The sequence below is a fragment of the Lathyrus oleraceus genome, chromosome 3, assembly GCF_024323335.1.
Source record: "Lathyrus oleraceus cultivar Zhongwan6 chromosome 3, CAAS_Psat_ZW6_1.0, whole genome shotgun sequence".
Lineage (NCBI taxonomy): Eukaryota > Viridiplantae > Streptophyta > Magnoliopsida > Fabales > Fabaceae > Lathyrus > Lathyrus oleraceus.
In genome coordinates this window covers 395,268,591-395,279,860 of record NC_066581.1, presented here as the reverse complement: position 1 = coordinate 395,279,860, position 11,270 = coordinate 395,268,591, and the positions used below count along the sequence as shown (strand labels likewise).

The window sequence follows — 11,270 nt, the reverse complement described above, 5'->3', positions numbered from 1 at the left end:
TTCATGCACGAAGTAACTTCAGATTTTCCTACTAAAGTCATTTGTAAAGGTTATGGAGTACTTGTTCCACCCTTGGAGGTTTGATAAGTCCACACAAATGTGAGTGAATCAACTCAAGATTTGTCTTGACTCTCCATGATGCATATTTTCGTTTGGCTTCTCTATGTTGCTTCTCCATCAAGCAATAAGAGCAAGTTTCTTCCATTTTCTTTGACCTTGCCATCCCTTTCACCATATCCTTCTAGATCAATGTGTCAACACCCTTAAAGCTCAAGTGACCATATATTCAATGAAACAAGTATGTGACATTCTCTGTAATGGCTTTCAGAGACATTGCCAGGATCATAGTTGTAGATACTACAAAAATATTGGTTGATGAGATTTAAGTGGACATGATCAGGACCTTATCTTCATTAACAAATATTTACTAATAGAAGAATTTGAAAGTTCAATGAACCACAACATACAAATATTCATCTAAAACTTTTAACACATTGAATATAAAAAGCTATTGCATTGTCGGTATAAATAAATTTTATATTATTATCTAATAGAATTATAACATTCAGTCATGTTACATTATTATTTTAAAATTAAAAGTGTGATTCAGCGAAACATATATTTCTGATTGATTGACCGTATAAAAATATCTTTCCTCCCCCATTCTCTTCCTATTTAATTTTCCAATATTTTTTCAATAATGTATAAAACTTAAAGGTGTGTTTTAATTGTTATTTAAAAAAAATTAAATAGAAAAAAAATACTTGCCCACCAAGACAACGAAACAGTTGTTAACTCATAAATTGGATTTGGCAGCGTAATATAATAATACAGAAGAATTTGCGCGTCGCACAGAGCGTGCTAGTGAATTGAATTGGTCATAGTTGCAGCAAGTATCTCTGATGGCATAGTTACCTATTTTTATATATTGCAATTCCAAAAAGGCACAAACCAGACAAAAGGGGTTGAAAAAGAAATATGGAAAAACATGAAAAGAAAAGGTAAAAAATTACAATCGAACAACCTCAACCATGGGTCTAACTGTCTTTTTCCCACACTCTCTCGTGGCTGCCTGCCTGCCCTAACTGAAAACGAGTGCAAGCTACGTGTGGCCTACTTCTGTATATATCCGTTAATAATGTAATTAATTTTTAATGGAAAATGGAAACTATTTTATAAATGGAAAATTAACTTTTTATAAATAGAAAATTACTAGTTGATTTATATACTATAATATTCGCATTATATATATATATATATATATATATATATATATATATATATATATATATATATATATATAGATATATATATATATATATATATATTATATATATATATATATATATATATATATATATATATATATATATATATATATATATATATATATAATATATATATATATATATATATAATATATATATATATATATAAAACAAAATATTAAATATAAATAAAAATAAAAATATAACTAACATAAATAATAGACAAACATATAAAGATTGTCAAATGAATTTATTTATCCTAATAGATCCAACTATAAAAATGAGCATTTAACTTAACACTCTCAATTAAACTTATCCTTAATTAAATCAGACCCCCTATATTTTCATATTGTTAAAACTGTCTCTGATTGTATTTTGAATGAGTTTTACGTGTTTTATAGGTCAAAATAAAATTTTCGGTGTGAACAAAATTTTTAGTAAATTAGGGTATACCAGAAATTTCACAATTTTCGATATGTTTCAAATAATTTCAAAATTTTGAAATTTATGAGGTTATACCAAAAATTTCAATCAAAATAAATTTTTTGATAGCGTTATTTGTGTGAAATTTTTAACGCTAAGGATTTTATCAACAATTTTGGATGACTGTGATCGCACCGACAATTTTGTGTGGTCTAGAGTAAGTGCAAAGTTGTCTAAAATAGGGGATGATCTGTTGTTTGATAAAAACATCTAAAAAAGTACATCTTCCACAATTTTTGATTAAGGGAGAAAAGTACTTCAACAGATATTCACCTCCCGTAGAGTTCTGATTTCCGGATGAAACGACATCTCTCATCGGCCTGACGTCCAAGTTGAATGAATTATTGGTCAATACCGAAAACAAAAAGGTGGGAAAGATCGAGTTTCGTAAAGATTTGATTGATACTGACGCGAGGGTGAAATACAACTTTATTGAGTTGAAGACGGGTGAAGATGTGAAGGATACGTGGAAATCAATTCGCCGTAGGATAAAAAAGGGGATAATCGAGTTAAATGCTAAGATTTCAAGGTCCGTCGACCACATAAAAAAGATGATGAAACGTTCAGAATCATTTAATAGTGCCTAGATTTTCTTATTTATCACTGTTTTTTAATTTATGTTGATGTAGCATGAATGGAAGATAAACAATATTATATAATAGTGTCGTCCCTGTCTCTATATTTAATTGCAAAATAAGAAAAAGATTGCAACAACCAGAAATTTCGAAAATTTTGATAAAAATAATGTTTGTAAGGGCAATGTTGTCTTTTCATACGTATTTGGACAGTGCCAGGTTTAATTGGGGGTGGCTGGAAGGATTCTCTATAAAAATGAATCAATTTAGTCCAACTCGTTTGTTATTAAGCTACACATTATTAAGTCAAACTTTTCTAATATGACTTAAAGTGAGCCTATAATATTTGATATTATTTAAAGAATTCACGTCTATCCTTATAAACCAACATTAGTTTTTCCAAAGTCTTTTGAAATTCGCTTCATATATGTATAATCTCATAATCACTCTCATTATAATGTGAATTCGGTTTTGTATATTAAAAATAAATAAATTTTCATCCGAAGAGAAGAATTTAGGGTTAGGTCCCTTAATATCGGCAGAGTCGGCATAATACAAACACTTTTTCAAGTTTATAGAGGTTTACATTGGTTGTTAAGACTCTAAACTTAGTCAAAAGCACAATGGAACTTCATAATTTGGTTTTACATTTACATTCCTTATTTTTAGCATTTTTAACCAAAAAAATAGATATTAATGGAACAATGAGCTAAAGAAGATGCAATTTATGGAGAGGATCAACGAAACACAAACACGTCAAGAGACATGAAACAACAATAAAATACCAGATGTGCATATCCCATATACAGTGGGAAGAATCATGCACTACACTATAAAATATTCGATTGATACAATCTTTTAGTAGGCCTATATATTAATGGTCGGTAGGATAATTTTCTTTATAATACCAAACTCTAAAAACTTCAAAAACACATTCAATCAATCAACTTATTTAAGCTTTTATATCATTTATCTTTATTTTTATAGATTTTTCAAGCTAGTAGTTCAACTTCACACGTTTGTACTTAATTCTCTTTGAAGTAGTTAAGAAACTCACATTCCTTTAACCTAATCGTTTGAAGAAAAATAGAATCGTTTGTTGAGGGATTCAGCCGCCCCTGACTAACTTTTATAATTCAATAATAGATTTGTACTTGCACCCCCTTTATTTAAAATCACTCAAAAATCGCTCTCTGAGTGTTCTGTTTGTATCGACGATCACTCTCTTTCTAAAAAACCTTGAGCATCACATGCTCGTCAACTTTTGCTCGGTTCGTCCTTGAACAAAATTCTTAATTTATTCATTAAACAAATTTTTTAATTTATAAAATAGAAAATTGTTATAAAAAATTAAATAAATGATCTATTTTCATTTAAATTCATATTTAAATATATTTATATGAAAAAAAGTTAAAATCACTTGGCAATGTCAATGGGTCTACTCAAAGCCCAAAGAATCAGCCTGGCCCGATCCAATTTTTAGTATTATGGCAAAAAAATCTGTACTTAAGATTAATTTGATAAAACTATATTATTATCTTTTATTCATTTGGTTTATGTTTGATAAGATTAAATAACTAGTATTGTGTATGTTTGATAGAAATAGATCATTTCTCACAAACTTATTTTTCTTACAATTAATTAAAAAATGTATTTTAAAATATATGTATAGGACCCATTTCTTTTAACTTTTAAAAAAAAAAATTATGTAAAAAGTTTTAAAAAAAAGTTTCATTTAAATTTCAAATGAAAATTTAGTTTGAAAGTTATATTAAAATATAATTTTAAATATTTTATTATTTTATTTTATTGAAAAAATTTTAAATATTAAAAATTAAAAAATCACTTAATTTTGAATTATTTCAAATACTTTTTAATAAAAATTACTTTTGACATATAATTTTATAAAAAGTTTACCATATATTATATATCTATATTATTTCTTTTAATATAAAAAAAATATGAAAAAAATTTATAATATTTTAAAAACTGTAAAATCTAATTTAATTGTTGATTAAGTTAAATAAATATAAATAAATTATAATATTATTTATAAATCTTTAATTTTCTAAAGAAAAATAAGGATTTAATGATGATGTTCTAAAAGTGTAATTTTTTTTACTATAATCTAATAAAAATACATCATTTTAACATGTTATATAAATAATTTTTAAAAAATTTCAATTTAATTTAACTGAGATATATATTTGTAGATGCATCACTTTTCTTTTCAAAAAGTAATATAAATCTGAATTATTGTGAAACGAATTAAATAAACAAAATTAGTATAGCCATTAATTGATTACTGTGGATGGGATTAACTAAATAAAAAAATAAATTAAATAACATAATCAAAATTGACGCCGACTCAAAACACATTTTTCTTTCTCTCTATATAAAGTAGAAAATCACTTTCACTCTCTCTCTCTATCTCCTTTTTGTTATTGGGTTAGTTTCGTCTCTCTTACCTCACTGATCACATTTTTTCTTCTTTCTCCGTAACTCTCTCACTCTCACCTCCCAAATTCCCCTCTTTCTCCTTCCCATCGTCACAACTCTCTGATTCTCTATCTCTCCACCACACGATAACAATGGTGGATCATCAAACCGTTTGCTGCATGTGCGGTGACGTTGGTTTCCCTGACAAGCTTTTCCGTTGCAACAAATGCCGCAACCGCTTCCAACACTCGTAAGTTCCATCCATCTCTTCTTCTCACTCATCATCATCATCATCTAAGAAATTCATCATAAAATTTAATTTAATATTTCTTTAATTTTTTTCAGGTATTGTAGCAACTACTACGGAGAACAAGCGGAGATAGAACAGTGCGATTGGTGCCAAAGCGAGGAGAAGAATTCAAGACATACAGTTTCAAATTCAAAGAAACCAGCGACGGAGATCGTCGGAGCAACAACGAACCGTTCGGAATATTCCGGCGAGAAAATAATGAAACAGCATGACCGCGAAGAGAGTGGCTCTGAAAAAGGAAAGAGTCCTTCTCCGTCGCCGCGAACCGCCACACGTAGGTACAAGCTTCTCAAGGATGTAATGTGTTAGATAATCGCAATCGTAATCGTGAACGTGAACAAGAAGAAGATAGATGATAATGATGATGATGAAGATAATGAAAAATAGGTGACTTTTGTGTTAAGAAGATGTGTGTGTTTTGTTTATGTCTATATAGCGTGTAGTGTGATTGCAACAAATTAAAGAGTGTGTTTTCTATGAGTGTTTTTCTCAACTTCTTCTCTTGTTATGAGTGGCTTTTCAGCAAGTTGTGAATAATAAAAAAACTATCTAGTAACTTTCAATCTATGTCATAAATTTTCATCTTCTTATCTCCACTTTCTTTCTTTTTGCTCAATTATATCTATATCTATATATCTTTAATCACATTCACATATATATTTTATTGCTAATAAATACTATTCACAAATAGGTTACATAAAAAAACCAATCTACCCATATGATTTTTCATTGTTTCATTTCATTAAAATATTACAAGAGTAATGCATGATATCATATACATGACATGAAATAGGTTTCTTGCATGAAAAATGATGGAACAATAGTATTCTATTAAAAAAAAAATGCTAATAATATTTTTTAATAATGTGAATAATACAAAGTTTTTTTTTCTTTGTTAGGATTATTTATTTAATAAAATAAGTTGAAAGTTTTGGAGGAAATTTTTTTTTTCTTTGGGGCAAGATATCATAGTACCAGAATTCTGCTTCTTTATAACACTTTGCAGATTCATTGAAAGCCTTTAATTGCTAGGACCTCTCTATTATTGTCCATTGTCAATGAAATTGAAGAGCTTCTTTAATTAGAAGTGGGCGATTTTCACCACGTAAGTTATTATTATCCCTTCAATCTCTCTCACTCTTTCTTCCATTTTTTAATTATAAATAAAATATAACCTGTGTGCTCCGCAATCTCAAGAACCATATATCTTTAATATATAGGTCAAAGTCTACTCATAAATTTTTCTTGCATGTCTTTTTCATTAATTAATGTATCATACATGATGGTTTCATGTATGTTAATGTATCTTAATATGTAAAACTGTTAAATTAACTTACAAAAATCAATATTGTTACGATATTGTTAGGATATTGTTAGATTGAATATTTTCACGACAAATTTAGATATTCAGAATTTCGCATTTGACTTTCTAATAGTTATTATGGGTTAGTTTTTTTGAAAAAAAAACTTTATTTTGTGATAATAAATTTTTGTCTAGTAAAAATAAAAATATGGTGAAAAAGTTTTTAGATGAAGTACTAGAGTTTCTAGTTTTGGTGGTTGTATATAGACCATACATTTATGTCTATGTGATATTGTTTTCTTTCTATCAATTGTTTGTACAGTGTTGACTCCTAGTTTGTGAGTTATCTTCAAAGTACACAATGACAAGGCCTCTCCTTCACTGTGCCTGTTCTACCTATTTATTAGAAACCAACAAATGCTTTCTCATTGAGGTTTTGAAAGTGGACAATTATTTTCACCTTTTCCATCTCCTTAGTATTAATTTCACCTATGAAGTTTTTTCACATAGATAAAATCTCTCTCTTTCATGTTTCAACCTTTGTCTGACCTTCATGTAAGCTTCCTACCTAGTTGGGGACCTTATGAAGTGACAACAAAGAAATGAAATCTATGTGCCAGTAAACATATACATCGGCCAAATCTTGTACAGTTCCATGTGAAATAAAAGAGAAAAAAAAAGAGAGATGGACAATTAGAGTTCCCCCAAATTTGTCCTAACAATTTTAGATAGGGTCGTTTTCAGCTAACTACTGTACAATAATTCTTTCTTTTGGAAAGCATCCTTTTCTCTCTTTTGGATACATACATGTTATCACGTGTTGAGAGTGTGACACTGTTCATTCATGTATGAGTTTACTCTCATATAGATTATAAATAGGATAAATATTGAATATTTACGAGTGGTGATCTATATATCTAATGCTTAAAAATTGTGGTTCGATGTGTGATTTTAAGGTCTCTTCTGATCTTGTATCATTGATCCGTTGTTTCTTCAAACATTCGTGTAGTCTACCTGTCATGCACACTGCATTTAGGGTTGGACTAACTAGCAAAAAAGTTACTTTGAAAATTTTCAAAATGACTAAGACGCCGGCGTGACGTGACGTGACGCCTCCTTGTTTTTGGGTCTTGTCATTTTTTTTTGTCTCCTCACGGTTGACTATCTAATAGTATGTACAAAAATTTCGAATATTATTTAATGTGCGCGTTCTCCTAACATTTTCTTATTTTAATTAGATCAAGATTGGTTTGCAATCAGGTTCTCTAATATGTGATATTAAATTCCTAATTCACGAAGGAAGAGAATGAGAGTGAGCACATTATGTGGTCAAAAGACTTGTTTGTGTTCTTTAACAAGAATAATGAGCACATCATGTAGTTGAAATACTTGTTGGTGAGAATAATTTAGTAAGATAATAGTATTATCAATAGTCAGCGTAAAGTAAATATTTCTAAGGTATTTGAAATGGCATTGCAATGGAATCGCAAGTCCACTTCATTTATATTTATTTTGCTGAAATTGGAATATTTGTAGCTAAATATCAAGTGCAGTTTAAAACTATGATATTAGAAGTATTTGCATTGGCATCGCAATGCAAATTGCACTCGCGAGTCTACTTCGTTTATAATTATTTTGCAGCAATATAAATATTTGCAGCAAAATATCAAATGCAATTTAAAAGTATGCACTAGATTATCAGTTATGTCAAACAATGTTAGTTATATCTTACATCATCTATATCTATTCATGTCCAGTCTTGTCTCAAATTCATGTGATCCTAATTTTGGGGGTTAAGGAAACTTGTTATAAAAAACACATGATGACCCCAGTTGTGGTCTCCTTTGTGTATCCACACTTTCCTTTCTTTCTAATCCATCACCAAGATGAGTCACATGCTTCCTTGGCTTCCCCTCATCCCCTCTATCTTTACTTGTCTAACTTACAAGCTACTTTCCAAATGTAGGATCTAACACATATTAACTCATGCAATAATGCTCATTCCACATGCAACTTCTGAGTCATTTTTCTCATTCTTTTATGCCATCATTTCAATCAATACCAACCGCATATTATCATTGTTAACTATTAAAGGTAACTTCTCATGTATATAATACTTTTAATTCTCCACACATTTTTTTGGCATCCACCAAAAAAAGATATTTTAGTATCTTTCAATTAATATATACTTATTTTATCTTTCTAGACACATGATCCAACTGCCTAGCTAGTTATATGAAGCATTAGGAACTTTTTGAATCTTTTTCTGTACAGATGTTGTCTCCACTTTTCTATACCTTTGATTGATCTTTCTTTGTATGGGTAGCAGTTTTTAGATGGTTAGACTTGGACATTATGAAGCCTCGTGGTTTATTTTTATACACAAATTTTAGAAGTTATAATATTTTAAGAGGAGAGAAATTCAACATCTGAAATTTTTTAATAAACCTGTGTTTAAACCTCTTAACACATATCACTGGAACAGATATTTGAAAATGATGCCACATGTTTTATTCCACTTGTACAAGTTTTGGCTATTGGTATAAAGAATTAATAGAAAAAAATGTATGATTGGTTTTGATGTGCAATAGATCTTCATGTTTCTCACAGAGAGACTGAAATGTGCAATTTAAAGGAAAATTATGTTGAGGATTCCAATGTTTTTTTATTGCAGTCTGGCAGAAAAGAAGTTCATACCTGCAAATACTTATATGTTCAAGTCCGTAATAATTGAAAATGTAAAAAACGTTATTCTTGAATGAGATACCCAAACGAAAGTTACTCGAGACTTTTCTTTTGGTAACTATATGGTCAAAAGATCAAGCTCATGACTCTTTTTCTTTACTGCAATGGTATATGATGCAAATGAATTATGAATACAATCAGATGCAAAGTCTCAACTCTTGGACTCTTTACTTATATTTCTTATAAATGGTAGGGATGTTATGGTTTATATGATCTAGGGATGCAATGGGATTAAGAGATACTCTTGATTTCTTAATCATCAAATGAGATGAATGAATATGCAAATACTCTTGACTTCTTAATCATCAAATGAGATGAATTAATATGTTGAGATTAAGAAATACTCTTGACTTCTTAATCATCAAATGAGATGAATGAATATGTTGAGATTAATAAATACTCTTGACTCCTTAATCAGCAAATGGTATGAATGAATAATATCCTGAAATTAAGAAATACTCTTGATTTCTTAATAATCAGATGAATGAATGAATACAATGAGATTAAGAAATACTCTTGATTTCTTAACCATCAGATGATATGATATGAATGCAATGGAATTAAGAAATACTCTCTATTTCTTAATCAACAGATGATTAAATGAATGCAAATTCTTTGGGGATATGATAGACTAATATCAACTCGGGAGTTAATACCTATTAAACAATTGGTAGATCTATATGGGGATTATAAGGCCATATTCAGTTTCTCTTGACTGACAGTAGACTCTTCTAGGGATTAGAAAATCATGTTCAACTGCTCTTAGCTGACAGTATATTTCTCTGAGATTAGAAAATCATGTTCAACTTCTCTTGGAGGATAATGAATTTCTCTGGGATTAAAAATCAATTTCAGTTGCTCTTGACTTACAATAGATTTTTCTATAGATTAGAAAATCATGTTCTGTTGCTCTTGGCTAACATGAGATTTTTCTAGCGTTGACTGATCACGTTCTACAACCTCTTGTTGACGGTAGATCTGAATAAATATGTAAACATGTTATATAACTCTGTAGGGGATGGATGTTACAAAGTACCATGTTTGACTGTTCTTCAAACGTTCTCTGTTAAAGGCAGACTCTCTTGAGGAAAATGATCATATTCAACTGTCTCTGGTTGAAACTATCACATCCAACTACTCTTGATTGAATCTATTGCATTCAACTATGCTTGTTTGAAGCTATTGCATCCAACTACTCTTGACTGAAAGCAAATTTATGCAAATACAATATCCAACTACTCTTGCTTGAAAACAAATATATGCAAACAATGTATCCAATTGTTCTTGGTTGAAAACCTCATATTCACCTACTCTTGGTTGAAATTATCGAATCTAACTATTCTTGGTTGAAGGCCTCGTATTCAACTAATCTTGGCTGAGAGAAAATCTGTTGGGGAATATAAAAGATTCTTTGGGGAATAAACGCCCAAGAGACTTGCTGAACATGTATTGAGAGTGTTCAATGAATCTTGTCTATTAGGGGAGCTCTTGCCCATTAGACTCACTGAGGAGATTTTTAAACTGGGATATCCTTATGAAGAGATGTCTATCTTAGACAAATATATCTCAGGGACTTGTTGAGGATAATGTTGTTAGGGATTCCTTTCCTACTGAAATGAAACTCGTCTAGGGAGCTCATGGAATCTTGCTGGAGAAAAAATCCAGAAGGAATTCAGTAGGGAGATATATGCTAGGGAAATCAAGCAGGAATTTCGTTGACACTAGAGCTCACTTGGGGAACCTCAATCACTTTGTTGGGGAAGAGAATCGTCACCATAATTAATTGACTTTTGAAAGTAAATTGCACTAAAGAAAATAATGATTTTACTCTTGAGAATACCTCTTAATTTTGTTGTGGATTAAACCGTACTTCCTTGAAAGGTCACTGAACCTTGGATGAGGCTTATGCTTGTATGTGTCGCATCTCGAAAAATACGATTCCTTGCGATGGTCGCGGAAAATATTATGTTCGAATAGAGTCGCCACCGAACTTTATTTATCCCAATTAAGAAATAGGAAAATATCGATAAAACCTTTAGGAAATGGAATAATGGTCGTCGCAACCATATTCGGGTTCGGGAGTGGATTACGCAAGAGGAAGGTATTAGCACCCCTTGCGTCCGTTGTACTCAACGGGAACCTTTTAG

At 30.1% G+C, this 11,270-nt stretch overlaps 1 protein-coding gene across 1 annotated transcript; it reads left to right on the top strand.

The window, feature by feature from the left end:
* The first annotated feature begins 4,744 nt into the window (after nucleotides 1-4,744).
* LOC127127922 (uncharacterized) lies at nucleotides 4,745-5,642 on the top strand. Its single transcript, XM_051057193.1, has 2 exons — nucleotides 4,745-5,015; nucleotides 5,111-5,642. Exons 1-2 carry the CDS (start codon nucleotides 4,918-4,920, stop codon nucleotides 5,382-5,384), a joined length of 372 nt encoding a protein of 123 aa, XP_050913150.1. The 5' UTR covers nucleotides 4,745-4,917; the 3' UTR covers nucleotides 5,385-5,642.
* Nucleotides 5,643-11,270: the final 5,628 nt, after the last annotated feature.

Excerpts from the sequence above, each read along its gene's own strand:
- LOC127127922 (XM_051057193.1), top strand. The coding sequence starts at position 4,918 with ATGGTGGATCATCAAACCGTTTGCTGCATGTGCGGTGACGTTGGTTTC. Across the intron at positions 5,016-5,110 it reads CGCAACCGCTTCCAACACTC|GTATTGTAGCAACTACTACG; the intron begins GTAAGTTCCATC and ends AATTTTTTTCAG.